The 26,587-nt window shown below is 45.3% G+C and overlaps 1 protein-coding gene across 1 annotated transcript; it reads right to left on the minus strand.

Moving 5' to 3' along the window:
• Window positions 1–8,447: 8,447 nt before the first annotated feature.
• LOC149983674 (E3 ubiquitin-protein ligase TRIM16-like) lies at window positions 8,448–21,088 on the minus strand. Its single transcript, XM_090230907.1, has 6 exons — window positions 20,419–21,088; window positions 19,874–19,969; window positions 16,540–16,773; window positions 10,658–10,817; window positions 10,473–10,532; window positions 8,448–10,241 (listed from the first exon to the last, which is right to left on the minus strand). The coding sequence occupies exons 1-6, from the start codon at window positions 21,013–21,015 to the stop codon at window positions 9,727–9,729; spliced, it is 1,662 nt and encodes a 553-aa protein (XP_090087033.1). The 5' UTR covers window positions 21,016–21,088; the 3' UTR covers window positions 8,448–9,726.
• Window positions 21,089–26,587: the final 5,499 nt, after the last annotated feature.

Raw genomic sequence — 26,587 nt, forward strand, 5'->3', positions numbered from 1 at the left:
TAAGGACTGAGGAGGTGTGGTATATAGTTAATATACAGTACCACAGATAAGGACTGAGGAGATGTGGTATATAGTTAATATACAGTACCACAGATAAGGACTGAGGAGGTGTGGTATATAGTTAATATACAGTACCACAGATAATGACTGAGGAGGTGTGGTATATAGTTAATATACAGTACCACAGATAAGGACTGAGGAGGTGTGGTATATAGTTAATATACAGTACCACAGATAAGGACTGAGGAGGTGTGGTATATAGTTAATATACAGTACCACAGATAAGGACTGAGGAGGTGTGGTATATAGTTAATATACAGTACCACAGATAAGGACTGAGGAGGTGTGGTATATAGTTAATATACAGTACCACAGATAAGGACTGAGGAGGTGTGGTATATAGTTAATATACAGTACCACAGATAAGGACTGAGGAGATGTGGTATATAGTTAATATACAGTACCACAGATAAGGACTGAGGAGGTGTGGTATATAGTTAATATACAGTACCACAGATAAGGACTGAGGAGGTGTGGTATATAGTTAATATACAGTACCACAGATAAGGACTGTTCTTAGACAAGACACAACGAGGATTGAGAATTATCTAACACTTTAAAAAACACAATCAAATGTTATTTTATTGGTCGAATACACATATTTATCAGATGTTATTGCGCGTGTAGTGAAATGCTTGTGTTTCTAGCTCCAACAGGGCAGTAATATCTAACAATGCTTGTGTTTCTAGCTCCAACAGTGCAGTAATATCTAACAATGCTTGTGTTTCTAGCTCCAACAGGGCAGTAATATCTAACAATGCTTGTGTTTCTAGCTCCAACAGGGCAGTAATATCTAACAATGCTTGTGTTTCTAGCTCCAACAGGGCAGTAATATCTAACAATGCTTTTGTTTCTAGCTTCAACAGGGCAGTAATATCTAACAATGCTTGTGTTCCTGGCTCCAACAGGGCAGTAATATCTAACAATGCTTGTGTTTCTAGCTCCAACAGGGCAGTAATATCTAACAATGCTTGTGTTCCTGGCTCCAACAGGGCAGTAATATCTAACAATGCTTGTGTTTCTAGCTCCAACAGGGCAGTAATATCTAACAATGCTTGTGTTCCTGGCTCCAACAGGGAAGTAATATCTAACAATGCTTGTGTTTCTAGCTCCAACAGGGCAGTAATATCTAACAATGCTTGTGTTCCTGGCTCCAACAGGGCAGTAATATCTAACAATGCTTGTGTTCCTGGCTCCAACAGGGCAGTAATATCTAACAATGCTTGTGTTTCTAGCTCCAACAGGGCAGTAATATCTAACAATGCTTGTGTTCCTGGCTCCAACAGGGCAGTAATATCTAACAATGCTTGTGTTTCTAGCTCCAACAGGGCAGTAATATCTAACAATGCTTGTGTTCCTGGCTCCAACAATGCTTGTGTTCCTGGCTCCAACAGGGCAGTAATATCCAACAATGCTTGTGTTCCTGGCTCCAACAGGGCAGTAATATTTAACAATGCTTGTGTTTCTAGCTCCAACAGGGCAGTAATATCCAACAATGCTTGTGTTCCTGGCTCCAACAGGGCAGTAATATCTAACAATGCTTGTGTTTCTAGCTCCAACAGGGCAGTAATATCTAACAATGCTTGTGTTTCTAGCTCCAACAGGGCAGTAATATCTAACAATGCTTGTGTTCCTGACTCCAACAGGGCAGTAATATCTAACAATGCTTGTGTTTCTAGCTCCAACAGGGCAGTAATATCTAACAATGCTTGTGTTTCTAGCTCCAACAGGGCAGTAATATCTAACAATGCTTGTGTTCCTAGCTCCAACAGGGCAGTAATATCTAACAATGCTTGTGTTCCTGGCTCCAACAGGGCAGTAATATCTAACAATGCTTGTGTTTCTAGCTCCAACAGGGCAGTAATATCTAACAATGCTTGTGTTCCTGACTCCAACAGGGCAGTAATATCTAACAATGCTTGTGTTTCTAGCTCCAACAGGGCAGTAATATCTAACAATGCTTGTGTTTCTAGCTCCAACAGGGCAGTAATATCTAACAATGCTTGTGTTCCTAGCTCCAACAGGGCAGTAATATCTAACAATGCTTGTGTTCCTGGCTCCAACAGGGCAGTAATATCTAACAATGCTTGTGTTTCTAGCTCCAACAGTGCAGTAATATCTAATAATGCTTGTGTTTCTAGCTCCAACAGGGCAGTAATATCTAACAATGCTTGTGTTCCTGACTCCAACAGGGCAGTAATATCTAACAATGCTTGTGTTTCTGACTCCAACATGGCAGTAATATCTAACAATGCTTGTGTTCCTGGCTCCAACAGGGCAGTAATATCTAACAATGCTTGTGTTTCTAGCTCCAACAGGGCAGTAATATCTAACAATGCTTGTGTTCCTGGCTCACAGAGGGCAAATAGAAAAAATAGAAGAAAATATTAGGACAATGTTAGAGGAATTCTAACAATTTCTCTGTATTATTTCCCAATCAGAATGAATTACTCTGTCAATGCATTCCATGTTTTACCACAGGTTATAAACTGAAAATGACGTCAGCGTTTTCTAAATGTTCTATCTCTTCATGACACCGGTAGAGAGGCTCTATAGTTCTCGAGCCTTCCCTCCTCGCCTGAAGCCAAGGTCAGTCCTTGTAAATCAGCATTCTAGACAGTCTGGAGATAGTCCGTCCCTCCCATCTGGAGATAGTTCATTCATTTGTACAAAGGAACAGACCGTCATTGTTACTAAACTCCTGACTATATTATATACAATTGGGAATGGGAGCAAGAGAGAAAATTCATATATGTACAGTACATAATAGCATTTGGACTAGTCAGTCCTGATTGAAATGTTTACATAATTAGTCATCATTGATAAAATTCCCTGAACATATCCACCCTTTGATTAAATATTCTACAGCCAATCACACATTGTAGTTATATTGTAATATTAAAAAGCCCATTTCTATTTTTATTAGAGATATTTCTTGTCATCAAAACATCACCTAAACATAACCCAACACTTGCATTCGCCATGACTGTTTCTCAGGCCTACATCAGAATCATAACTCTTCTTATCAGGATTTTCGTTACAATCTTCATTAAAAAACAGTCTAATATTGAGATGGGATACAACCTAGTCTCCCTAAACATCCAAAATGGTCTCATCAAATATAAATTCCCCACAAATAAAAGATCCAGATTCGTCCACTTGTTCTGTAGACATGCATTCAGTCCTCCACGGGTCAGAACCTGGAATCGTCCCACACCGCACCATCTATTGTCATAGATTTCTCCAGAGTCCTGGAAATAAGGCCTCATACACAGGGAATTAGACAACAGCCCCCTAAAACTAAAACAGTCACACAGGTGAATGTAGCCCATAATACATTGATCATATCCACCCTTTGATCTCACTGTTTGACTATCTAAAATCATTGATTTTAGAAAAAACATGTCTATCAGTGGCTTTTCTCTAAAGTCCTTACATTTCCTTAATCAATCTATCTTAATCCTGACAATAATCCTAAATCACCACAGATGTCCTATATTCCTGTCAAATGTAATACTATTTAAAAGACCTCCTAATGGTTACCCAGAGCCTGAACAAATGCTAACCATATCGAAATCCTTCCTACACTTTACAAGCTCTTTCCTTCAGGGATCCTCAGTATTCTATCTGACAATAACATGGAATACCGTATCTACAGTCATTTATCACCCCTATTTATTCTCAATGATAAATAGAACTATTTTCTGTTGTAATATCAAATCCATAATAGCCAATTCAAAAACTTCCCAGCTAATATTGTAAATCGGCTTCAGTGATTCAAACAATAATTCTAAACCCCAAACTAACACTCCATTATAATTATTTTACCTTAAAATTAGTAACCCAACTGACCATAATTCATTATTCAAATGGCTCTCCCCCGGGGCTGATCAGACCCCTAAAGATAGCCACGATAAGGTCAAAAGGTCATACCATATTAGACATATTAAAGAACCCTTTATTCTTAAAATAAAAATAATCACCTGTGTAATTAAAACCCATAAAATAAAAACTCATAAGGTTCCATATGTGAGCGTCCTCTTTAAAATACCTTTGCACTAAAACAAATAGTTCTAACAATTGTTTTATGTGTATATATTTGCAGACCTTTTTCAATTTGGTCGTTTATGGCCGCTCTCTCCCCCACTCTCCCCAAAATTATAATCCCAGGAGGCTTCTAAAAGTGAGACACAACACGCCTAACTAGCATTCACTATGCTACTTCGATTCAGAAACTCGATAAGTGAACTATAACTAAACCTATTGATAATTCCCCTTTGACTCAAATCATTAATCAGTTTTAAACATCGTCTACGTGTATGTTTACCTAAATGAACATGCTTCCCTTAGATACAATTAACCTGATAACATTATTATCCAATGTCTTCCCTTAGATACAATTAACCTGATAACATTATTATCCAATGTCTTCCCTTAGATACAATTAACCTGATAACATTATTATCCAATGTCTTCCCTTAGATACAATTAACCTGATAACATTATTATCCAATGTCTTCCCTTAGATACAATTAACCTGATAACATTATTATCCAATGTCTTCCCTTAGATACAATTAACCTGATAACATTATTATCCAATGTCTTCCCTTAGATACAATTAACCTGATAACATTATTATCCAATGTCTTCCCTTAGATACAATTAACCTGATAACATTATTATCCAATGTCTTCCCTTAGATACAATTAACCTGATAACATTATTATCCAATGTCTTCCCTTAGATACAATTAACCTGATAACATTATTATCCAATGTCTTCCCTTAGATACAATTAACCTGATAACATTATTATCCAATGTCTTCCCTTAGATACAATTAACCTGATAACATTATTATCCAATGTCTTCCCTTAGATACAATTAACCTGATAACATTATTATCCAATGTCTTCCCTTAGATACAATTAACCTGATAACATTATTATCCAATGCTTCCCTTAGATACAATTAACCTGATAACATTATTATCCAATGCTTCCCTTAGATACAATTAACCTGATAACATTATTATCCAATGCTTCCCTTAGATACAATTAACCTGATAACATTATTATCCAATGTCTTCCCTTAGATACAATTAACCTGATAACATTATTATCCAATGTCTTACTTTTTCCCTCTGCTGCAAATGTCGTACATTTCTCAGTGTAAGAAATCCGTAATTTAATCCCCGATATTTAATAAATATGCATTCGCATTCTCCCATGGCTCCTTTAATTTACTTATTCTAGGTAACTCCCATCCGTCCCGGAACAGAGAATCCTACCTAAACACGCCAGAACACAATGTTTAACTAAGTTAAATCAAACCCTAAAATTGACCATAACCAGTAAACAAATGAACAAACCACTTTTAACAAACTATACGAAAACTCACTACTTATAATGCTTCAGATGGCAAAATTACTCAGAGATCTCACGTTTACATCTGTTAGTTCCTCAAGGGGAAAAAATAAAAAATAAACTATTGCCCCTGTTACAGATGTCTACGTATCAGGGGCAAAGCTCGAATAACCAAATTCAACCTAGCTAATTTCCTGAAACATATGCAGTTATGTTTTTCTATAGAGGCTTTTCAAACTTTAAATATCCTAACGTGGTTCCACACTATGGAAACAGTGCTCACATTCACTGGTGTTACATAAACAACCAAACCTGGAATCGACAACCATCAGAATCCATTATCACCATGTTTTACGATTCAGACATCTAGTCTCCCTCTCTCATAGCCTAATAAACGCCACAAATCTATGATGCCCACCTACCGTATCAGCTGCTAGTTTTTAGCATCTTTCCTGACTATCCTGGCGACTCTCAAATTACTGTTAAAAATGTATTTTGTAATTTTTTATCAACTTCTGAAAAGTGACTCGAACCACTAATGCACACATTAACAGACAAACAATTTTCTCCTTTACCCCCATTCACAACGTAATTTCCGTGGTGACCAATAGTGCTTCGCTAGTGACGTCATCATCAAGCGCTCAACCTCAGCCCAATTCGTAGCGACTTTCAATGAATTGTAAATAATTGTTGTTCTATAAACCAAACCTAATTTATCACATCTGTTCGAATCTTGAATTATAATTTATCACCCCAACCCATATCTCTAAATTGGCTAATTTTATAAAACATTTCGATGGGTATAGATCGTAATTGTCTCTTCGTTATTATTTAGAATTCATTTTGATCTAGTAACTGTCTCGTCTTTGACTTAGTATTTTAATTACGACTCTATTCCCAATACGTTATTCACTTGTCTAATTAAAACTCATAATAATCCATATGTGAGTGTACCCCTTTAAGATACCTTGTCACTGGGAACAGGGAAATCCCCTTAACCCAAACTTTTACAACGAAACCCAATAATTCTGATTATCTGTTCACATCATTCGTTTTAAATCCCTCGATGTTTCATGTAACTCATTCAGTCTATCTTCAAATTGTCGCAAAAAAGCACCTATTATTGATCAAATCCAACTCCTTTATAACATTTTAATCAATAAATATCCTAAATAATCCCTCCCAAATTCAAGAATAAAGGCTACTGACCTGCTGACCTGCTGCCGACTGACCTACTGACCTGCTGCCGACTGACCTGCTGCCCTACTGACCTGCTGCCGACTGACCTGCTGCCCTACTGACCTACTGCCGACTGACCTGCTGCCCTACTGACCTACTGCCGACTGACCTGCTGCCGACTGACCTACTGCCGACTGACCTGCTGCCCTACTGACCTACTGCCGACTGACCTGCTGCCGACTGACCTGCTGCCCTACTGACCTACTGCCGACTGACCTGCTGCCCTACTGACCTACTGCCGACTGACCTGCTGCCCTACTGACCTACTGCCGACTGACCTGCTGCCCGACTGACCTACTGCCGACTGACCTGCTGCCCTACTGACCTACTGCCGACTGACCTGCTGCCGACTGACCTGCTGCCCTACTGACCTACTGCCGACTGACCTGCTGCCCTACTGACCTACTGCCGACTGACCTGCTGCCCTACTGACCTACTGCCGACTGACCTGCTGCCCGACTGACCTACTGCCGACTGACCTGCTGCCGACTGGGAAAAGCTGTTCGTTTGAATCTGTCACCTCCCTTTCGAACACCGGGCCTGTTTTTAACCTCAATTCAGAAGTCAGGTCTTTTTTTTTTTTATATATTTTTTTATTAACGTTTTTTTCCCGGCATCCTCCAGATGGACGGATTTTTAGATCCCGGCTCCCGACCAATTGTTAGTGGAATTCTAAATATTGTTTCCCAATCAGAATTAATTACTCTGTCAATACATTCCATGGGATTGTAAGACCCTATATATTTTATAAGAATGGACAGAGCCCCGGTCTTAAAAGTCAGGTAACAGCGTTTAATTCAAGAGAGTACTGGTATATACACATTTTTCCACAGGTTATAAACTGAAAATGACGTCAGCGTTTTCTAAATGTTCTATCTCTTCATGACACCGGTAGAGAGGCCCTATAGTTCTCGAGCCTTCCCTCCTCGCCTGTAGCCAAGGTCAGTCCGTGTAGATTAGCATTCTAGACAGTCTGGAGATAGTTCATCCATTTGTACCAAGGCACTGTTCTAAACTCCTGACTATATTATATACAATTGGGAATGGGAGCAAGAGAGAAAATTCATATGTACAGTACATAATAGCATTATAGTCAGTCCTGATTGAAATGTGTACATAATTAGTCATCATTGATAAAAATTCCCTTAACACACACACACACACACAGACACACAGGGAGAACATCAGGTGAAGTTGTGGAGATGAGGGAATATGTGATCAGAACCCCTCCAGTCTGGTTAACCACAGTCAGGTCCAGTATGGACTATCAATACAAGTCACCATTCAGAATGTGACCCAGTTCAATGGGTCTGAACAGAACTGGGGGACGTCAGACATCAAGTTGTCTGAACACAACTGGAATATAATTAGTTTGTGATTCATTGTTAATGGATTTTCAATGAGGAACACAGAGGAACAACCCTGACAACACACATAACACAATAACACTAAAAACAAAGGGGGAGGAAACCACTAAAGTCATGACCATATTGTCATGTTGTGATGACAGGGAGAAACCATCTAACATCTAGAACACTACTTTAGACCTGGTTATAAGAAGCCTAGTGCACTACGCAGGGAGTAGGGAGCTATTTGGAACAGAGACACTAACTCCTGGATGAAAATCTCTCTCTCATCTGTCTGATATATCTGCCCATTTCCCCTCCCATCCTCCCTTTTCATTCTATCCTATCAGCCACACCACTAGCTCACCTCCACACAATACATTTACAAGTTAAAGACACACCTTGGAATAAATAACAAAGGAAAACTATTACTAGATGAAGTTGAGTGTTTTTTATTATTTCCCATCACCATAAATCATATTTAATCACTGAACAGTAGCAGACCTAACTTCATCTGTTCCTGACTCTGGATAGTGGATTAAAAAGACCATCAATCTCCAATGATATTAAAGTACAATTCTGAACATTACTGATATACTGAGTGGCAAGTCAAGATATCTGCTGGTTTTATTGTTTGGTCAACAGCACCACCTGCTGGACAGGTTTAATGTTGCTGGACTGAGCAGTATGGGAGGATGAAAGATGACACATTTAGGGCCGGTTTCCTGGACATCTACATTGAACATACTGTTTAGTCCAGGACTAGGATTCATCTGTGTCTGGGAAACCAGACCATATAGTTTAGTAGAAAGTAAGTGATACCAGCTTGTAGTGGGCTGACTAGTCCTGAATTGTCCTTTAGTTCCTGGACCATTTTCCATGCAGCTCCAGGTGACAGAGAACACATCAATTAGGACCGAGCCAACAAGCTGATCAATGATACTGAGGAGAATTACATAGAGACAGAGAACCAACTGAGAAAACATATCAATGGTTCTGAATGACAACCAATATACATCAACACCAGACATCATGATTCATGGAAATGTACAAGATTAAAACATTGTATTGAATTTTAATAAATAACAAATCAGTTTACAGTTTAACCAGCTCAGCTATAGACTACACCAGCATGACTAGTATCTATGTGGACCCTACTACAGTTTAACCAGCTCAGCTATAGACTACACCAGCATGACTAGTATCTATGTGGACCCTACTACAGTTTAACCAGCTCAGCTATAGACTACACCAGCATGACTAGTATCTATGTGGACCCTACTACAGTTTAACCAGCTCAGCTATAGACTACACCAGCATGACTAGTATCTATGTGGACCCTACTACAGTTTAACCAGCTCAGCTATAGACTACACCAGCATGACTAGTATCTATGTGGACCCTACTACAGTTTAACCAGCTCAGCTATAGACTACACCAGCATGACTAGTATCTATGTGGACCCTACTACAGTTTAACCAGCTCAGCTATAGACTACACCAGCATGACTAGTATCTATGTGGACCCTACTACAGTTTAACCAGCTCAGCTATAGACTACACCAGCATGACTAGTATCTATGTGGAACCTACTACAGTTTAACCAGCTCAGCTATAGACTACACCAGCATGACTAGTATCTATGTGGACCCTACTACAGTTTAACCAGCTCAGCTATAGACTACACCAGCATGACTAGTATCTATGTGGACCCTACTACAGTTTAACCAGCTCAGCAGTACCATCGAGACCAAACCCAGGATACAGGGGCTGAGTGAATGTGGTCTGGACTCTGTGGAGGAGGGTCATTGTGTCAGAGACACTGTAGAAGGACAGAGTACCTGCCTTGTGATCCAGGTACACTCCTACTCTGGAGGACTGAGGGCCTGATACTTTAGTCTCAACATTATTGTGTCTGAACCAATAACCACCACTATAGTAATCTAAACTCCAGGACTTGTTATTGAGTCCAAATCCACTATCATTACCTCTCTCTGTTCTGCTGATGTCTTTATATGAGACTGCTGTATCAACATAACCAGTCCATTCCACCTCCCAGTAACAGCGTCCAGACAGACCCTCTCTACACAGAACCTGGTACCAGTTGGTGAATCTGTCTGGATGGTCAGGATATGGTTGGACTTGGTATGTACTGGTCACCTTTCTGTTCCCTTTAGACAGAGAGAGGAGTGTGTGTGCTGTGTTTGGGTCCAGTGTGAGATGACAGGAATCTGGGAGAAGAGCAGAGACCAATGAGGGGAGTCAGAACAATAAGTTAAGTCAGATACTGTATCTACCCTGTCTTTGATTAGAGCACAGCAGAGATCAAATCAGAGAAATATGAGGAGTCAGATAGATACCCAGTCTTTGATTAGATCTACTATTGCTATATATTTCTAGAGGGATTGTTAGGAGTGTCAGTAAAAAGAGACTGTTAGTTACTTCACAATAAAGAGACTCACATTGTAACAACTGTTCTCTGGTCTTGGGCTCTGGAGGCAGTACAACATCCACTATATTCACTACAGACACACAAACACATTGACAGAGAGAGGGAATGTTATCATCAGACCATATTCCACATGTATATGACTAGTAGGGAACTTTCAATGGTCTAAAGTTGATGTTCTTATTGTTTTCAACACACCTGTAGTGGAGATCTTGGTCCATTCTCCTTTAAGGAAGTCTTCTAGTTTCTCTCTCAGTTCAGACACAGTCTTACTCACATCTCCAAAGTACTGAAGAGGACGGACAACGATGCTGGGTAAGTCTGAAGATACACTGATACTGGAGAGAGACTGATAACTCTGGAGAGAGAGAGAGAGAGAGACTGATAACTCTGGAGAGAGAGAGAGAGAGAGAGAGAGAGACTGATAACTCTGGAGAGAGAGAGAGAGAGAGAGAGACTGATAACTCTGGAGAGAGAGAGAGAGACTGATACCTCTGGACAGAGAGAGGGAGAGACAGGGACAGAGAGAGGGAGAGACAGGGACAGAGAGAGGGAGAGACCGACAGAGAGAGGGAGAGACAGGGACAGAGAGAGGGAGAGACAGGGACGGAGAGAGGGAGAGACAGGGACGGAGAGAGGGAGAGACAGGGACGGAGAGAGGGAGAGACAGGGACGGAGAGAGGGAGAGACCGACAGAGAGAGGGAGAGACAGGGACGGAGAGACAGGGACGGAGAGAGGGAGAGACAGGGACGGAGAGAGGGAGAGACAGGGACGGAGAGAGGGAGAGACAGGGACGGAGAGAGGGAGAGACAGGGACAGAGAGAGGGAGAGACAGGGACAGAGAGAGGGAGAGACAGGGACAGAGAGAGGGAGAGACAGGGACAGAGAGAGGAAGAGACAGGGACAGAGAGAGGAAGAGACAGGGACAGAGAGAGGGAGAGACGAGGAAAGAGAGAGGAAGAGACAGAGAGAGGGAGAGAGAGAGGGAGAGAAAGGAACGGAGAGAGGGCGAGACAGAGAGAGGGAGAGACCGACAGAGACAGGGACAGAGAGAGGGAGAGACAGAGAGAGCGAGAGACCGACAGGGACAGAGAGAGGGAGAGACAGGGACAGAGAGAGGGAGAGACAGAGACAGAGAGAGGAAGAGACAGAGAGAGAGAGGGTCAGACAGAGAGAGAGAGGGTCGGACAGAGAGAGAGAGGGTCGGACAGAGAGAGAGAGGGTCGGACAGAGAGAGAGAGGGAAGGACAGAGAGAGAGAGAGGGACGGACAGAGAGAGAGAGAGAGGGACGGACAGAGAGAGAGAGGGACGACAGAGAGAGAGGGACGACAGAGAGAGAGAGAGGGACGGCAGAGAGAGAGAGAGAGAGACGGACGACAGAGAGAGAGAGAGAGAGGGACGAACAGAGAGAGAGAGGGGTGGACAGAGAGAGAGAGGGGTGGACAGAGAGAGAGAGAGGTGGACAGAGAGAGAGAGAGAGAGGGACGAACAGAGAGAGAGAGGGGTGGACAGAGAGAGAGAGAGGTGGACAGAGAGAGAGAGAGAGAGAGACAGAGACAGAGAGAGAAAGGGACGGACAGAGAGAGAGAGGGGTGGACAGAGAGAGAGAGGGACGGACAGAGAGAGAGAGAGGGACGGACCGAGAGAGAGAGGGGTGGACAGAGAGAGAGAGGGGTGGACAGAGAGAGAGAGGGGTGGACAGAGAGAGAGAGGGACGGACAGAGAGAGAGAGGGGTGGACAGAGAGAGAGGGGGGTGGACAGAGAGAGAGAGGGGTGGACAGAGAGAGAGAGAGGGACGGACAGAGAGAGAGGAACGGACAGACAGAGAGAGAGAGAGGGACGGCAGAGAGAGAGAGAGAGAGACGGACGACAGAGAGAGAGAGAGAGAGGGACGAACAGAGAGAGAGAGGGGTGGACAGAGAGAGAGAGGGGTGGACAGAGAGAGAGAGAGGTGGACAGAGAGAGAGAGAGAGAGGGACGAACAGAGAGAGAGAGGGGTGGACAGAGAGAGAGAGAGGTGGACAGAGAGAGAGAGAGAGAGAGACAGAGACAGAGAGAGAAAGGGACGGACAGAGAGAGAGAGGGGTGGACAGAGAGAGAGAGGGACGGACAGAGAGAGAGAGAGGGACGGACCGAGAGAGAGAGGGGTGGACAGAGAGAGAGAGGGGTGGACAGAGAGAGAGAGGGGTGGACAGAGAGAGAGAGGGGTGGACAGAGAGAGAGAGGGACGGACAGAGAGAGAGAGGGGTGGACAGAGAGAGAGGGGGGTGGACAGAGAGAGAGGGGGGTGGACAGAGAGAGAGAGGGGTGGACAGAGAGAGAGAGAGGGACGGACAGAGAGAGAGGAACGGACAGACAGAGAGAGAGAGGGAGCGACAGGGATGGACAGAGAGAGAGACAGGGACGGAGAGAGGGAGAGACAGGGACGGAGAGAGGGAGAGACAGGGACGGAGAGAGGGAGAGACAGGGACGGAGAGAGCGAGAGACAGGGACAAAGAGAGGGAGAGACAGGGACAGAGAGAGGGAGAGACAGGGACAGAGAGAGGAAGAGACAGGGACAGAGAGAGGGAGAGACGAGGAAAGAGAGAGGAAGAGACAGAGAGAGGGAGAGAGGGAGAGAAAGGAACGGAGAGAGGGAGAGACAGAGAGAGGGAGAGACCGACAGAGACAGGGACAGAGAGAGGGAGAGACAGAGAGAGCGAGAGACCGACAGAGACAGGGACAGAGAGAGGGAGAGACAGGGACAGAGAGAGGGAGAGACAGAGAGAGGAAGAGACAGAGAGAGAGAGGGTCAGACAGAGAGAGAGAGGGTCGGACAGAGAGAGAGAGGGTCGGACAGAGAGAGAGAGGGTCGGACAGAGAGAGAGAGGGTCAGACAGAGAGAGAGAGGGTCAGACAGAGAGAGAGGGTCAGACAGAGAGAGAGAGGGTCAGACAGAGAGAGAGAGGGTCAGACAGAGAGAGAGAGGGTCAGACAGAGAGAGAGAGGGTCAGACAGAGAGAGAGAGGGTCAGAGAGAGAGAGAGAGGGTCAGACAGAGAGAGAGAGGGTCAGACAGAGAGAGAGAGGGTCAGACAGAGAGAGAGAGGGTCAGACAGAGAGAGAGAGGGTCAGACAGAGAGAGAGAGGGTCAGACAGAGAGAGAGAGGGTCGGACAGAGAGAGAGAGGGACGGACAGAGAGAGAGGGACGGACAGAGAGAGAGGGACGGACAGAGAGAGAGGGACGGACAGAGAGAGAGAGGGACGGACAGAGAGAGAGAGGGACGACAGAGAGAGAGAGAGAGAGAGAGAGAGAGAGGGACGGACAGAGAGAGAGGGAGAGGGACGGACAGAGAGAGAGAGAGAGGGACGGACAGACAGAGAGAGAGAGAGAGAGAGAGGGACAACAGAGAGAGGGAAGGACGGACAGAGAGAGAGAGAGGGAAGGACGGACAGAGAGGGAGAGAGGGACGGACAGAGAGGGAGAGAGGGACGGACAGAGAGAGAGAGAGGGACGGACAGAGAGAGAGAGAGGGACGGACAGAGAGAGAGAGAGGGACGGACAGAGAGAGAGAGGGACGACAGAGAGAGAGGGACGACAGAGAGAGAGAGAGGGACGGCAGAGAGAGAGAGAGAGAGACGGACGACAGAGAGAGAGAGAGAGAGGGACGAACAGAGAGAGAGAGGGACGAACAGAGAGAGAGAGGGGTGGACAGAGAGAGAGAGGGGTGGACAGAGAGAGAGAGAGGTGGACAGAGAGAGAGAGAGACAGAGACAGAGAGAGAAAGGGACGGACAGAGAGAGAGAGGGGTGGACAGAGAGAGAGAGGGACGGACAGAGAGAGAGAGAGAGGGGTGGACAGAGAGAGAGAGGGGTGGACAGAGAGAGAGAGGGACGGACAGAGAGAGAGAGGGACGGACAGAGAGAGAAAGGGACGGACAGAGAGAGAAAGGGACGGACAGAGAGAGAGAGGGACGGACCGAGAGAGAGAGGGGTGGACAGAGAGAGAGAGGGGTGGACAGAGAGAGAGAGGGGTGGACAGAGAGAGAGAGAGGGACGGACAGAGAGAGAGGAACGGACAGAGAGAGAGAGGGAGCGACAGGGATGGACAGAGAGAGAGACAGGGACGGAGAGAGGGAGAGACAGGGACGGAGAGAGGGAGAGACAGGGACGGAGAGAGGGAGAGACAGGGACAGAGAGAGGGAGAGACAGGGACAGAGAGAGGGAGAGACAGGGACAGAGAGAGGAAGAGACAGGGACAGAGAGAGGGAGAGACGAGGAAAGAGAGAGGAAGAGACAGAGAGAGGGAGAGACAGAGAGAGAGGGAGAGAAAGGAACGGAGAGAGGGAGAGACAGAGAGAGGGAGAGACCGACAGAGACAGGGACAGAGAGAGGGAGAGACAGAGAGAGCGAGAGACCGACAGAGACAGGGACAGAGAGAGGGAGAGACAGGGACAGAGAGAGGGAGAGACAGAGACAGAGAGAGGAAGAGAGAGAGAGAGGGTCAGACAGAGAGAGAGAGGGTCGGACAGAGAGAGAGAGGGTCGGACAGAGAGAGAGAGGGTCGGACAGAGAGAGAGAGGGTCGGACAGAGAGAGAGAGGGTCGGACAGAGAGAGAGAGGGTCAGACAGAGAGAGAGAGGGTCAGACAGAGAGAGAGAGGGTCAGACAGAGAGAGAGAGGGTCAGACAGAGAGAGAGAGAGGGTCAGACAGAGAGAGAGAGGGTCAGACAGAGAGAGAGAGGGTCAGACAGAGAGAGAGAGGGTCAGAGAGAGAGAGAGAGGGTCAGACAGAGAGAGAGAGGGTCAGACAGAGAGAGAGAGGGTCAGACAGAGAGAGAGAGGGTCAGACAGAGAGAGAGAGGGTCAGACAGAGAGAGAGAGGGTCGGACAGAGAGAGAGAGGGACGGACAGAGAGAGAGGGACGGACAGAGAGAGAGAGGGACGGACAGAGAGAGAGAGGGACGACAGAGAGAGAGAGAGAGAGAGAGAGAGAGAGGGACGGACAGAGAGAGAGAGAGAGAGAGAGAGAGAGAGGGGGACGGACAGAGAGAGAGGGAGAGGGACGGACAGAGAGAGAGAGAGGGACGGACAGACAGAGAGAGAGAGAGAGAGAGAGAGACAACAGAGAGAGGGAAGGACGGACAGAGAGAGAGAGAGGGAAGGACGGACAGAGAGGGAGAGAGGGACGGACAGAGAGAGAGAGAGGGACGGACAGAGAGAGAGAGAGGGACGGACAGAGAGAGAGAGAGGGACGGACAGAGAGAGAGAGGGACGACAGAGAGAGAGGGACGACAGAGAGAGAGAGAGGGACGGCAGAGAGAGAGAGAGAGAGACGGACGACAGAGAGAGAGAGAGAGAGGGACGAACAGAGAGAGAGAGGGGTGGACAGAGAGAGAGAGGGGTGGACAGAGAGAGAGAGGTGGACAGAGAGAGAGAGAGGTGGACAGAGAGAGAGAGAGGTGGACAGAGACAGAGAGAGAAAGGGACGGACAGAGAGAGAGAGGGGTGGACAGAGAGAGAGAGGGACGGACAGAGAGAGAGAGAGGGACGGACCGAGAGAGAGAGGGGTGGACAGAGAGAGAGAGGGGTGGACAGAGAGAGAGAGGGGTGGACAGAGAGAGAGAGGGACGGACAGAGAGAGAAAGGGACGGACAGAGAGAGAAAGGGACGGACAGAGAGAGAAAGGGACGGACCGAGAGAGAGAGGGATGGACAGAGAGAGAGAGAGGGACGGACAGAGAGAGAGGAACGGACAGACAGAGAGAGAGAGGGAGCGACAGGGATGGACAGAGAGAGAGGGACGACAGAGAGAGAGGGAGCGACAGGGATGGACAGAGAGAGAGGGACGACAGAGAGAGAGGGAGAGGGACGGACAGGGAGAGAGGGAGAGGGACGGACAGGGAGAGAGGGAGAGGGACGGACAGGGAGAGGGACGGACAGACAGAGAGAGGGAGAGACCGACAGAGAGAGGGAGAGACCGACAGAGAGGGAAAGAGGGACAGACAGGGAAAGAGAGACAGGACAACATAATGATTGAGATGAATAGTTCCACATGAAGTTAATTTCATATCACATGTAACAAGACAGTTTAGTTACCTGGAGGAAATGGATGTGATCCTCTGTGTGTGAGAGCTGCTCCAGCTCAGTGCTTCTCTTCCTCAGCTCAGCTATCTCCTGCTTCAGTTGCTCCAGGAGTCCTTCAGCTTGACTCACTTGAGCCTTCTCTTGGGCTCTGATCAGCTCCTTCACCTCAGAGCTCCTTCTCTCAATGGAGCGGATCAGCTCTGTAAAGATCTGATCACTGTCCTCCACTGCTGACTGTGCAGAGCGCTGGAGAGAGAGAGAGAGAGAGACAGAGAAAGAGAGAGAGAGAAAGAGACAGAGAGAGAGACGGAGAGAGAGATAGACTACTGAACCTACTGTCTCACTCTATCTACACCTCATTGAGTCAGACCTCTGCCATCCTGCTCTCCAGGTCCACCAGGCCTTGTCCTCCCTCCTGGACAGACAGGTACAGAACACCTCTTGGTCCTGCTCTACTCTCCTCCCTCCTGGACAGACAGGTACAGAACACCTCTTGGTCCTGCTCTTCTCTCCTCCCTCCTGGACAGACAGGTACAGAACACCTCTTGGTCCTGCTCTACTCTCCTCCCTCCTGGACAGACAGGTACAGAACACCTCTTGGTCCTGCTCTATACTCTCCTCCCTCCTGGACAGACAGGTACAGAACACCTCTTGGTCCTGCTCTACTCTCCTCCCTCCTGGACAGACAGGTACAGAACACCTCTTGGTCCTGCTCTACTCTCCTCCCTCCTGGACAGACAGGTACAGAACACCTCTTGGTCCTGCTCTACTCTCCTCCCTCCTGGACAGACAGGTACAGAACACCTCTTGGTCCTGCTCTACTCTCCTCCCTCCTGGACAGACAGGTACAGAACACCTCTTGGTCCTGCTCTACTCTCCTCCCTCCTGGACAGACAGGTACAGAACACCTCTTGATCCTGCTCTACTCTCCTCCCTCATGGACAGACAGGTACAGAACACCAGCCTCTCTTTTCCAGGAAAGAAAGTTTCTGTCCACCAACATGTCTTCTGTTTTGACATCAATACCGTAGTTCTTGGTAAACTCAGTTCAGCATGATGTATCTAGGAAGTTGTTTGAGTTTTATTTTAGTTTTACTATTGAGAGTTCCCTCTATTTGTGTTTTCACTAGATTCATCATTGGCACGGAAAGAGAGTCCCTGTCTTCCTAACATTGATGTGACCACAACAATTCTCCTCAGATACTCCCTTCTCTCTGCAATATCACCAGCAGGGTCAGATGTTCAAATCTGAGCAATGTTCCCATGATTGATAGTTTCCTGGTAGCTTTGCCACAACACTGTCTCTGTGTGTTTGTGTCATCTCATGTTTGACAAAGATAAATTAAGATTTTTTTCCAATTTTTGCAGCCATTACTGACAAAATAGTCAAATGTAATGTTTTTTACCAAAAACTCTACATGGAAAGCAGAAAGCTGTGATCAATTAAATACAACGTTAACTAGATATTATCTGTGTCATTTATAGCCTGGCACAGATAGTAAAACTACATTAAATACAACGTCAACTAGATATTATCTGTCATTTATAGCCTGGCACAGATAGTAAAACTACATTAAATACAACGTTAACTAGATATTATCTGTGTCATTTATAGCCTGGCACAGATAGTAAAACTACATTAAATACAACGTTAACTAGATATTATCTGTGTCATTTATAGCCTGGCACAGATAGTAAAACTACATTAAATACAACGTTAACTAGATATTATCTGTGTCATTTATAGCCTGGCACAGATAGTAAAACTACATTAAATACAACGTTAACTAGATATTATCTGTGTCATTTATAGCCTGGCACAGATAGTAAAACTACTGTAGCGACCCGCACAGACAGCTGTGTGTTATGTGTTCGGCTAGTAGGTGGTTGTGTTGTACTTACCAGTTCCCAGTGTTCGCGGGGTCCGACATGCCAATCAACCTGCTATCTGCCAATCACAGGAATGCCTGGGATGTTCTGATGCCGGGCATCCTGGTGGTTGGCGGAGTGGCGTGGAGGGGGCGGGGCATTGGAAGTTAAGGTTCAGCCTTTGTTCTCTCTCTTACGTCTGGGCTTCACAAGAGAAGGTCCCGATTGGCTTGTGGGGTATCTTTCATTTATTTGGCGTGAGCTAAGGCCAAACAGTAGCCTGTGTAAAGTTGCTAATAAACCGTCAATTCGTAACTCAATCCTCTGTCTGGACAATTGTTCCTTTATGATCTAGTCAGGTCATTACACTACATTAAATACAACGTTAACTAGATATCATCGCCACATAACTTATGTCCAATTTAAAAGACACCGTTAGTAACGTCTGTTACACTGTAACTTACAGGCAGCCTCACATAAAAACCTATTGGTTAACAAAGCTTTTATTATGACCAAAGTCTATAGTAGTGAAAACTCTCTCTCTCTATTCTAACTTACCACACATTCACATCACTGCCTCGACATGAATGTGTCCTGTCAGAGCCGTTTCCTGTCCGTTAACTGTTAACAGTCTCGAGCCACAGCTTAACCAATGAGCTACAAGGAGGACTGACAGTCACGAGCGGTGCAGCAGCCTCTGCAGCAGCAGCCTCCCCCGGGTCCTAGTGCCCGCCCGGTAAGACGGTTAAGATGCGATGGAACGGTTGACGGAGAGAAAATAAATCACAGAGAAAATATATTGACTGATATATTGAATTGTTTAGGGAAGCTTTAGCTTTGGCTTTAATACATTCTGAAAATACTTGAAAACCAAAATAGAAAAGAATAGTAGCCCTCCTCAGGAACAACAAAACCCTCACAGACCAACTTCTTCTTCTATGATATAATGGAGGTCCTCAAACCAACATTAAAGGTGCATGGCGCCACCTACTGTTCTGGAGTGTGTTCAATCACGGTTTACACCACTCTAAATCCTCCTACCTAACTCAGTACTTCTGAGAAAATAAAAGAGTCCTACTAACTTCTAATAGACCCTCCCCCATCCCCCAAATCACTTCCAAGTGTAATGTTTACTGTTAATTTCTGATTGTTTATTTCACTTTTGTTTATTGTCTATTAAACTTGCTTTGGCAATGTAAACATATATTTCCATGCCAATAAAGCCCCATGAATTTAATTCAATTGAGAGAGAGACAGTTCCATTTTAATGTATAGGGGACATGAGTCGTCATGGTTATGTGATGAGGCAGCCCAGCTGGTTACATGAACCAGTCTATTCTCTGAAAGGGGTCCAGACAGCCTGTTCCCAACAGTGGGGTCAGTGGGATTGGATAGGGGCCCCTCTCTCTCTCTCTCTCTCTCTCTGACTGGAGGAGAGAAGTGAAATGGTGTGTCTCCTCTGGTCAACAATACTCACCTTGAAAGATTCCACAGCCTGTTGGAGCTCCTTCAGCTCCTTCTCTCTCTCCTGGAATCTCTGCTGGACCTTCTGCTGACTCATCCCCAGCTGCCTCTGTGGAGAATCACTCTTCAATGAGCTATCAAGCTTTATTAGTCCAGTAGATCAATAGTATAGTAATGTGACATAGGACCCATAGAGAGGAAGGTCTACAATCCTGAGGAAGTCCCTTATATTATATGGAAGTCCCAATATTATATGATGTTGCTATGTGAATGATTATAGTTTTTATGGTAGGACTTCATGTATCAAGGGGTTGAGAATTAACTTTGGACTCATAAAAGGCCACTCAGAATGATATTAGTGTTTGACTTTAGAAAATGGTGATACTTTTGGAGAATCTGGGTTAACATATCTATATACTCAAGGTTTCTGTTCTTATTTGTGGATTCATTTCATATTGTATATAATATAATGATCTCATATTCAAACAGATTTAGTTCCTACTGTATCTTTAATTCTTTGTTTATCAGACAGTCACCTACAAGTTGTTCTGGTCTTACCTGTTTCTCAGTCCTCTCTTCTGCAGCTGACACTGTATCATGGCCTTTATGTTCATCCATCACACACAGCAGACAGATACACTGCTGATTGGTACGACAGTAAACCTCCAGCAGTTTGTCATGATGAGAGCAGATCTTCTCCTGTAGTTGTGCCGTGGCTTTGACCAGCTTGTGCTTCTTGAAAGCAGGAGATTCATAGTGAGGTTGGAGGTGAGTCTCACAGTAAGAGGCCAGACACGCCAGACAGGACATGAGGGCTTTCTGCTTTCTGGTCCCAGTGCAGACATCACACGCCACATCTCCAGGTCCAGCATAGCACAGAGCAGGAGGGGGAGCAGCTTGGAGTCCTGTCTTCCTCAGTTTCTCAACCACTTCAGCCAACATGTTATTTTTCCTCAGATTAGGCCTTGGAGTGAAAGTCTCTCTGCACTGAGGACAGCTATAGACCCCTTTCAGAACATCCTGATCCCAGCAGCCCTCAATACAGCTTCTACAGTAACTGTGTCCACAGGGAATAACCACCGGCTCCTTCAGTAGATCCAGACAGACAGAACAACAGAACTGGTCCTGGTCCAGCAGAACTCCCTGTTGAGCCATTTGGACGGTTGTTCACTGTCACACAGACAGACGACACAGAGACTCTGATCAGTTTCGTTTCCTCAGAAGAGAGTTTGTGGGAAGGGGAGGGACTTCCTGGTTCTGCCAGAGGGGTGGGGTTAGAAGGAGGGAGGGGTTAGAGGAATGGAGGAAGAGAGAGAGGAACTGCATGCAACAGCAAGAGGGAGACAAATAGTTTTGTTCCAAGGTTAGAGCCCTTAACATGGAACAAATGACATAATGAATTTAAAATGTGAGTTGTTAGAATATGTGAAGGGTAACAGTTTCTATGAAGTACGTATGTATCATTATTTTAATGACCTTTATAATGCCTTATAATACACCTATGTGTTGTAATTAATCAATAAGGACTGAGGAGGTGTGGTATATAGTTAATATACAGTACCACAGATAAGGACTGAGGAGGTGTGGTATATAGTTAATAGACAGTACCACAGATAAGGACTGAGGAGGTGTGGTATATAGTTAATATACAGTACCACAGATAAGGACTGAGGAGGTGTGGTATATAGTTAATATACAGTACCACAGATAAGGACTGAGGAGGTGTGGTATATAGTTAATATACAGTACCACAGATAAGGACTGAGGAGGTGTGGTATATAGTTAATATACAGTACCACAGATAATTTTGTATATTAGTGGTAGATGTCTCGTCTCCCTTATTGTGCTATTCTGATGGTGTTAGATGTCTAGTCTCCATCATGGCTCTAATCTGATAGTGCTAGTGGGGTGGTAGATGTCTAGTCTCCTTTATGGCTCTAATCTGTGTTCCATCATAATATCTAACAATGCTTGTGTTTCTAGCTCCAACAGGGCAGTAATATCTAACAATGCTGTGTTCCTGGCTCCAACAGGGCAGTAATATCTAACAATGCTTGTGTTCCTGGCTCCAACAGGGCAGTAATATCTAACAATGCTTGTGTTTCTAGCTCCAACAGGGCAGTAATATCTAACAATGCTTGTGTTTCTAGCTCCAACAGGGCAGTAATATCTAACAATGCTTGTGTTTCTAGCTCCAACAGGGCAGTAATATCTAACAATGCTTGTGTTTCTAGCTCCAACAGGGCAGTAATATCTAACAATGCTTGTGTTCCTGGCTCCAACAGGGCAGTAATATCTAACAATGCTTGTGTTTCTAGCTCCAACAGGGCAGTAATATCTAACAATGCTTGTGTTTCTAGCTCCAACAGGGCAGTAATATCTAACAATGCTTGTGTTCCTGGCTCCAACAGGAAAGTAATATCTAACAATGCTTGTGTTTCTAGCTCCAACAGGGCAGTAATATCTAACAATGCTTGTGTTTCTGGCTCCAACAGGGCAGTAATATCTAACAATGCTTGTGTTTCTAGCTCCAACAGTGCAGTAATATCTAACAATGCTTGTGTTTCTAGCTCCAACAGGGCAGTACTATCTAACAATGCTTGTGTTCCTGGCTCCAACAGGGCAGTAATATCTAACAATGCTTGTGTTTCTAGCTCCAACAGGGCAGTAATATCTAACAATGCTTGTGTTTCTAGCTCCAACAGGGCAGTAATATCTAACAATGCTTGTGTTTCTAGCTCCAACAGGGCAGTAATATCTAACAATGCTTGTGTTTCTAGCTCCAACAGGGCAGTAATATCTAACAATGCTTGTGTTTCTAGCTCCAACAGGGCAGTAATATCTAACAATGCTTGTGTTCCTGGCTCCAACAGGGCAGTAATATCTAACAATGCTTGTGTTCCTGGCTCCAACAGGGCAGTAATATCTAACAATGCTTGTGTTTCTAGCTCCAACAGGGCAGTAATATCTAACAATGCTTGTGTTCCTGGCTCCAACAGGGCAGTAATATCTAACAATGCTTGTGTTTCTAGCTCCAACAGGGCAGTAATATCTAACAATGCTTGTGTTCCTGGCTCCAACAGGGCAGTAATATCTAACAATGCTTGTGTTTCTAGCTCCAACAGTGCAGTAATATCTAACAAGGCTTGTGTTTCCTGCTCCAACAGGGCAGTAATATCTAACAATGCTTGTGTTTCTAGCTCCAACAGGGCAGTAATATCTAACAATGCTTGTGTTTCTAGCTCCAACAGGGCAGTAATATCTAACAATGCTTGTGTTTCTAGCTCCAACAGTGCAGTAATATCTAACAATGCTTGTGTTTCTAGCTCCAACAGGGCAGTAATATCTAACAATGCTTGTGTTTCTAGCTCCAACAGTGCAGTAATATCTAACAATGCTTGTGTTTCCTGCTCCAACAGGGCAGTAATATCTAACAATGCTTGTGTTTCTAGCTCCAACAGGGCAGTAATATCTAACAATGCTTGTGTTTCTAGCTCCAACAGTGCAGTAATATCTAACAATGCTTGTGTTCCTGGCTCACAGAGGGCAAATCTAAAAAGTAAAAGAAAATATTAGGACAAGCATTGATAGATATAGATATATATACTGTTTACTGTGATGTGATGCATAGACAATTTGACTAGAATACAGTATATACATATGAAGTGGACAGTAGTAGTTAAATAGGACAGGCCTTGACTAGAATACAGTATATACATATGAAGTGGACAGTAGTAGTTAAATAGGACAGGCCTTGACTAGAATACTGTATATACATATGAAGTGGACAGTAGTAGTTAAATAGGACAGGCCTTGACTAGAATACAGTATATACATATGAAGTGGACAGTAGTAGTTAAATAGGACAGGCCTTGACTAGAATACTGTATATACATATGAAGTGGACAGTAGTAGTTAAATAGGACAGGCCTTGACTAGAATACAGTATATACATATGAAGTGGACAGTAGTAGTTAAATAGGACAGGCCTTGACTAGAATACAGTATATACATATGAAGTGGACAGTAGTAGTTAAATAGGACAGGCCTTGACTAGAATACAGTATATACATATGAAGTGGACAGTAGTAGTTAAATAGAACAGGCCTTGACTAGAATACAGTATATACATATGAAGTGGACAGTAGTAGTTAAATAGGACAGGCCTTGACTAGAATACAGTATATACATATGAAGTGGACAGTAGTAGTTAAATAGGACAGGCCTTGACTAGAATACAGTATATACATTGAAGTGGGTAATACAGTACACATTATTAAAGTGACCAGTGATTCCATGACTATGAACACAGGGCAGCAGCCTCTAAGGTGCAGGGTAGAATAACCGGGTGGTAGCCGTCTAGTGACTAAAGTTCAGGACAGGGTTGAGTAACAGGGTGGTAGCCGTCTAGTGACAGTGACTAAAGTTCAGGACAGGGTAGAGTAACCGGGTGGTATCAGTCTAGTGACAGTGACTAAAGTTCAGGACAGGGTTGAGTAACCGGGTGGTAGCCGTCTAGTAACAGTGACTAAAGTTCAGGACAGTGTAGAGTAACCGGGTGGTAGCCGTCTAGTGACTAAAGTTCAGGACAGGGTAGAGTAACCGGGTGGTAGCCATCTAGTGACAGTGACTAAAGTTCAGGACAGGGTAGAGTAACCGGGTGGTAGCCGTCTAGTGACTAAAGTTTAGGACAGGGTAGAGTAACCGGGTGGTAGCCGTCTAGTGACTGAAGTTCAGGACAGGGTAGAGTAACCGGGTGGTAGCCGTCTAGTGACTAAAGTTCAGGACAGGGTAGAGTAACCGGGTGGTAGCCGTCTAGTGACTAAAGTTCAGGACAGGGTAGAGTAACCGGGTGGTAGCCATCTAGTGACTAAAGTTCAGGACAGGGTAGAGTAACCGGGTGGTAGCCGTCTAGTGACAGTGACTAAAGTTCAGGACAGTGTAGAGTAACCGGGTGGTAGCCGTCCAGTGACTAAAGTTCAGGACAGGGTAGAGTAACCGGGTGGTAGCCGTCTAGTGACAGTGACTAAAGTTCAGGACAGGGTAGAGTAACCGGGTGGTAGCCGTCTAGTGACTAAAGTTCAGGACAGGGTAGAGTAACCGGGTGGTAGCCGTCTAGTGACTAAAGTTCAGGACAGGGTAAAGTAACCGGTGGGTAGCCGTCTAGTGACTAAAGTTCAGGACAGTGTAGAGTAACCGGGTGGTAGTCGTCTAGTGACTAAAGTTCAGGACAGGGTAGAGTAACCGGGTGGTAGTCGTCTAGTGACTAAAGTTCAGGACAGGGTAGAGTAACCGGGTGGTAGCCGTCTAGTGACTAAAGTTCAGGACAGGGTAGAGTAACCGGGTGGTAGCCGTCTAGTGACAGTGACTAAAGTTCAGGACAGGGTAGATTAACCGGGTGGTAGCCGTCTTGTGACTAAAGTTCAGGACAGCGTAGAGTAACCGGGTGGTAGCCATCTAGTGACTAAAGTTCAGGACAGGGTAGAGTAACCGGGTGGTAGCCATCTAGTGACAGTTAACAGTATGATGGCCTTGAGATAAAAGCTGTTTTTAGTCTCTCGGTCCCAGCTTTGAAGCACCTGCACTGATCTTCTGGATGGTAGCAGGTGTTTCGGGTGGCTGAGGTCCTTGATGATCTTCTAGATGGTAGCGGGGTGAACAGGCTGTGGCTCGGGGGGCTGAGGTCCTTGATGGTCTTCTAGATGGTAGCAGGGTGAACAGGCCGTGGCTCGGGTGGCTGAGGTCCTTGATGATCTTCTAGATGGTAGCAGGGTGAACAGGCCGTGGCTCGGGTGGCTGAGGTCCTTGATGATCTTCTTGTTCTGCCTGTAATACCGGGTGGTGTAGATGTCCTGGAGGGCAGGCAGAGTGCCCCCGGTGATGTGTTGGGCTGACCACCCTCTGGGGAGCCTTGTGGTTGCGGGCGGTGCAGTTCCCATACTAGGCGCTGATACAGCCCGACAGGATGCTCTCGATGGTGCATCTGTAAAAGTTTGAGAGGGTATTATGTGCCAAGTCACATTTCATCAGCCTCCTGAGGTTGAAGAGGTGCTGTTGTGCTTTCTTCACCACACTGTCTGTGTGGGTGGACCATTTCAGATTGTCAGGGATGTGTACGCCGAGGAACTTGAAGCTTTTCACCTTCTCCATTGTGGCCCCGTCAATGTGGATGGGGAGGTTCTCCCTCTGCTGTCTCCTGTCCTGTCGATGTGGATGGGGAGGTTCTCCCTCTGCTGTCTCCTGTCCTGTCAATGTGGATGGGGAGGTTCTCCCTCTGCTGTCTCCTGTCCTGTCAATGTGGATGGGGAGGTTCTCCCTCTGCTGTCTCCTGTCCTGTCAATGTGGATGGGGAGTTTCTCCCTCTGCTGTCTCCTGTCCTGTCAATGTGGATGGGGAGGTTCTCCCTCTGCTGTTTCCTGTCCTGTCAATGTGGATGGGGAGGTTCTCCCTCTGCTGTTTCCTGAAGTGCACGATCAGCTCCTTCGATTTGATGATGTTGAGGGAGAGGTTATTTTCCTGACACCACTCCGCCAGGGCCCTCACCTGTCGGCTGTCTCGTTGTCTAAGAAATACTAAAGAAAACAACTATTTTTTTAAACATTAGTCCTTCTTTATTCGAGTTAAACAGAGCCGTACAAGTATCATGCGTTGAGTTGAGATCTCCCGCGTCCCCTAAATGGTCACGTGGCCTCCGATACAATATGCCACCTCACCTGCCTTATTACAA

This window comes from Oncorhynchus mykiss, chromosome 4 (assembly GCF_057628025.1).
Source record: "Oncorhynchus mykiss isolate SJ-2025 chromosome 4, ASM5762802v1, whole genome shotgun sequence".
Lineage (NCBI taxonomy): Eukaryota > Metazoa > Chordata > Actinopteri > Salmoniformes > Salmonidae > Oncorhynchus > Oncorhynchus mykiss.

Bases quoted from the DNA above. Each gene is read 5' to 3' on its own strand.
- LOC149983674 (XM_090230907.1), bottom strand. From the start codon at position 21,015: ATGGCTCAACAGGGAGTTCTGCTGGACCAGGACCAGTTCTGTTGTTCT. The intron at 19,970-20,418 runs GTAAGACCAGAA...GATTCTCCACAG, and splicing joins AAGAGAGGACTGAGAAACAG to AGGCAGCTGGGGATGAGTCA. The intron at 16,774-19,873 runs GTGAGTATTGTT...CTCTCTCTCCAG, and splicing joins AGGCTGTGGAATCTTTCAAG to CGCTCTGCACAGTCAGCAGT.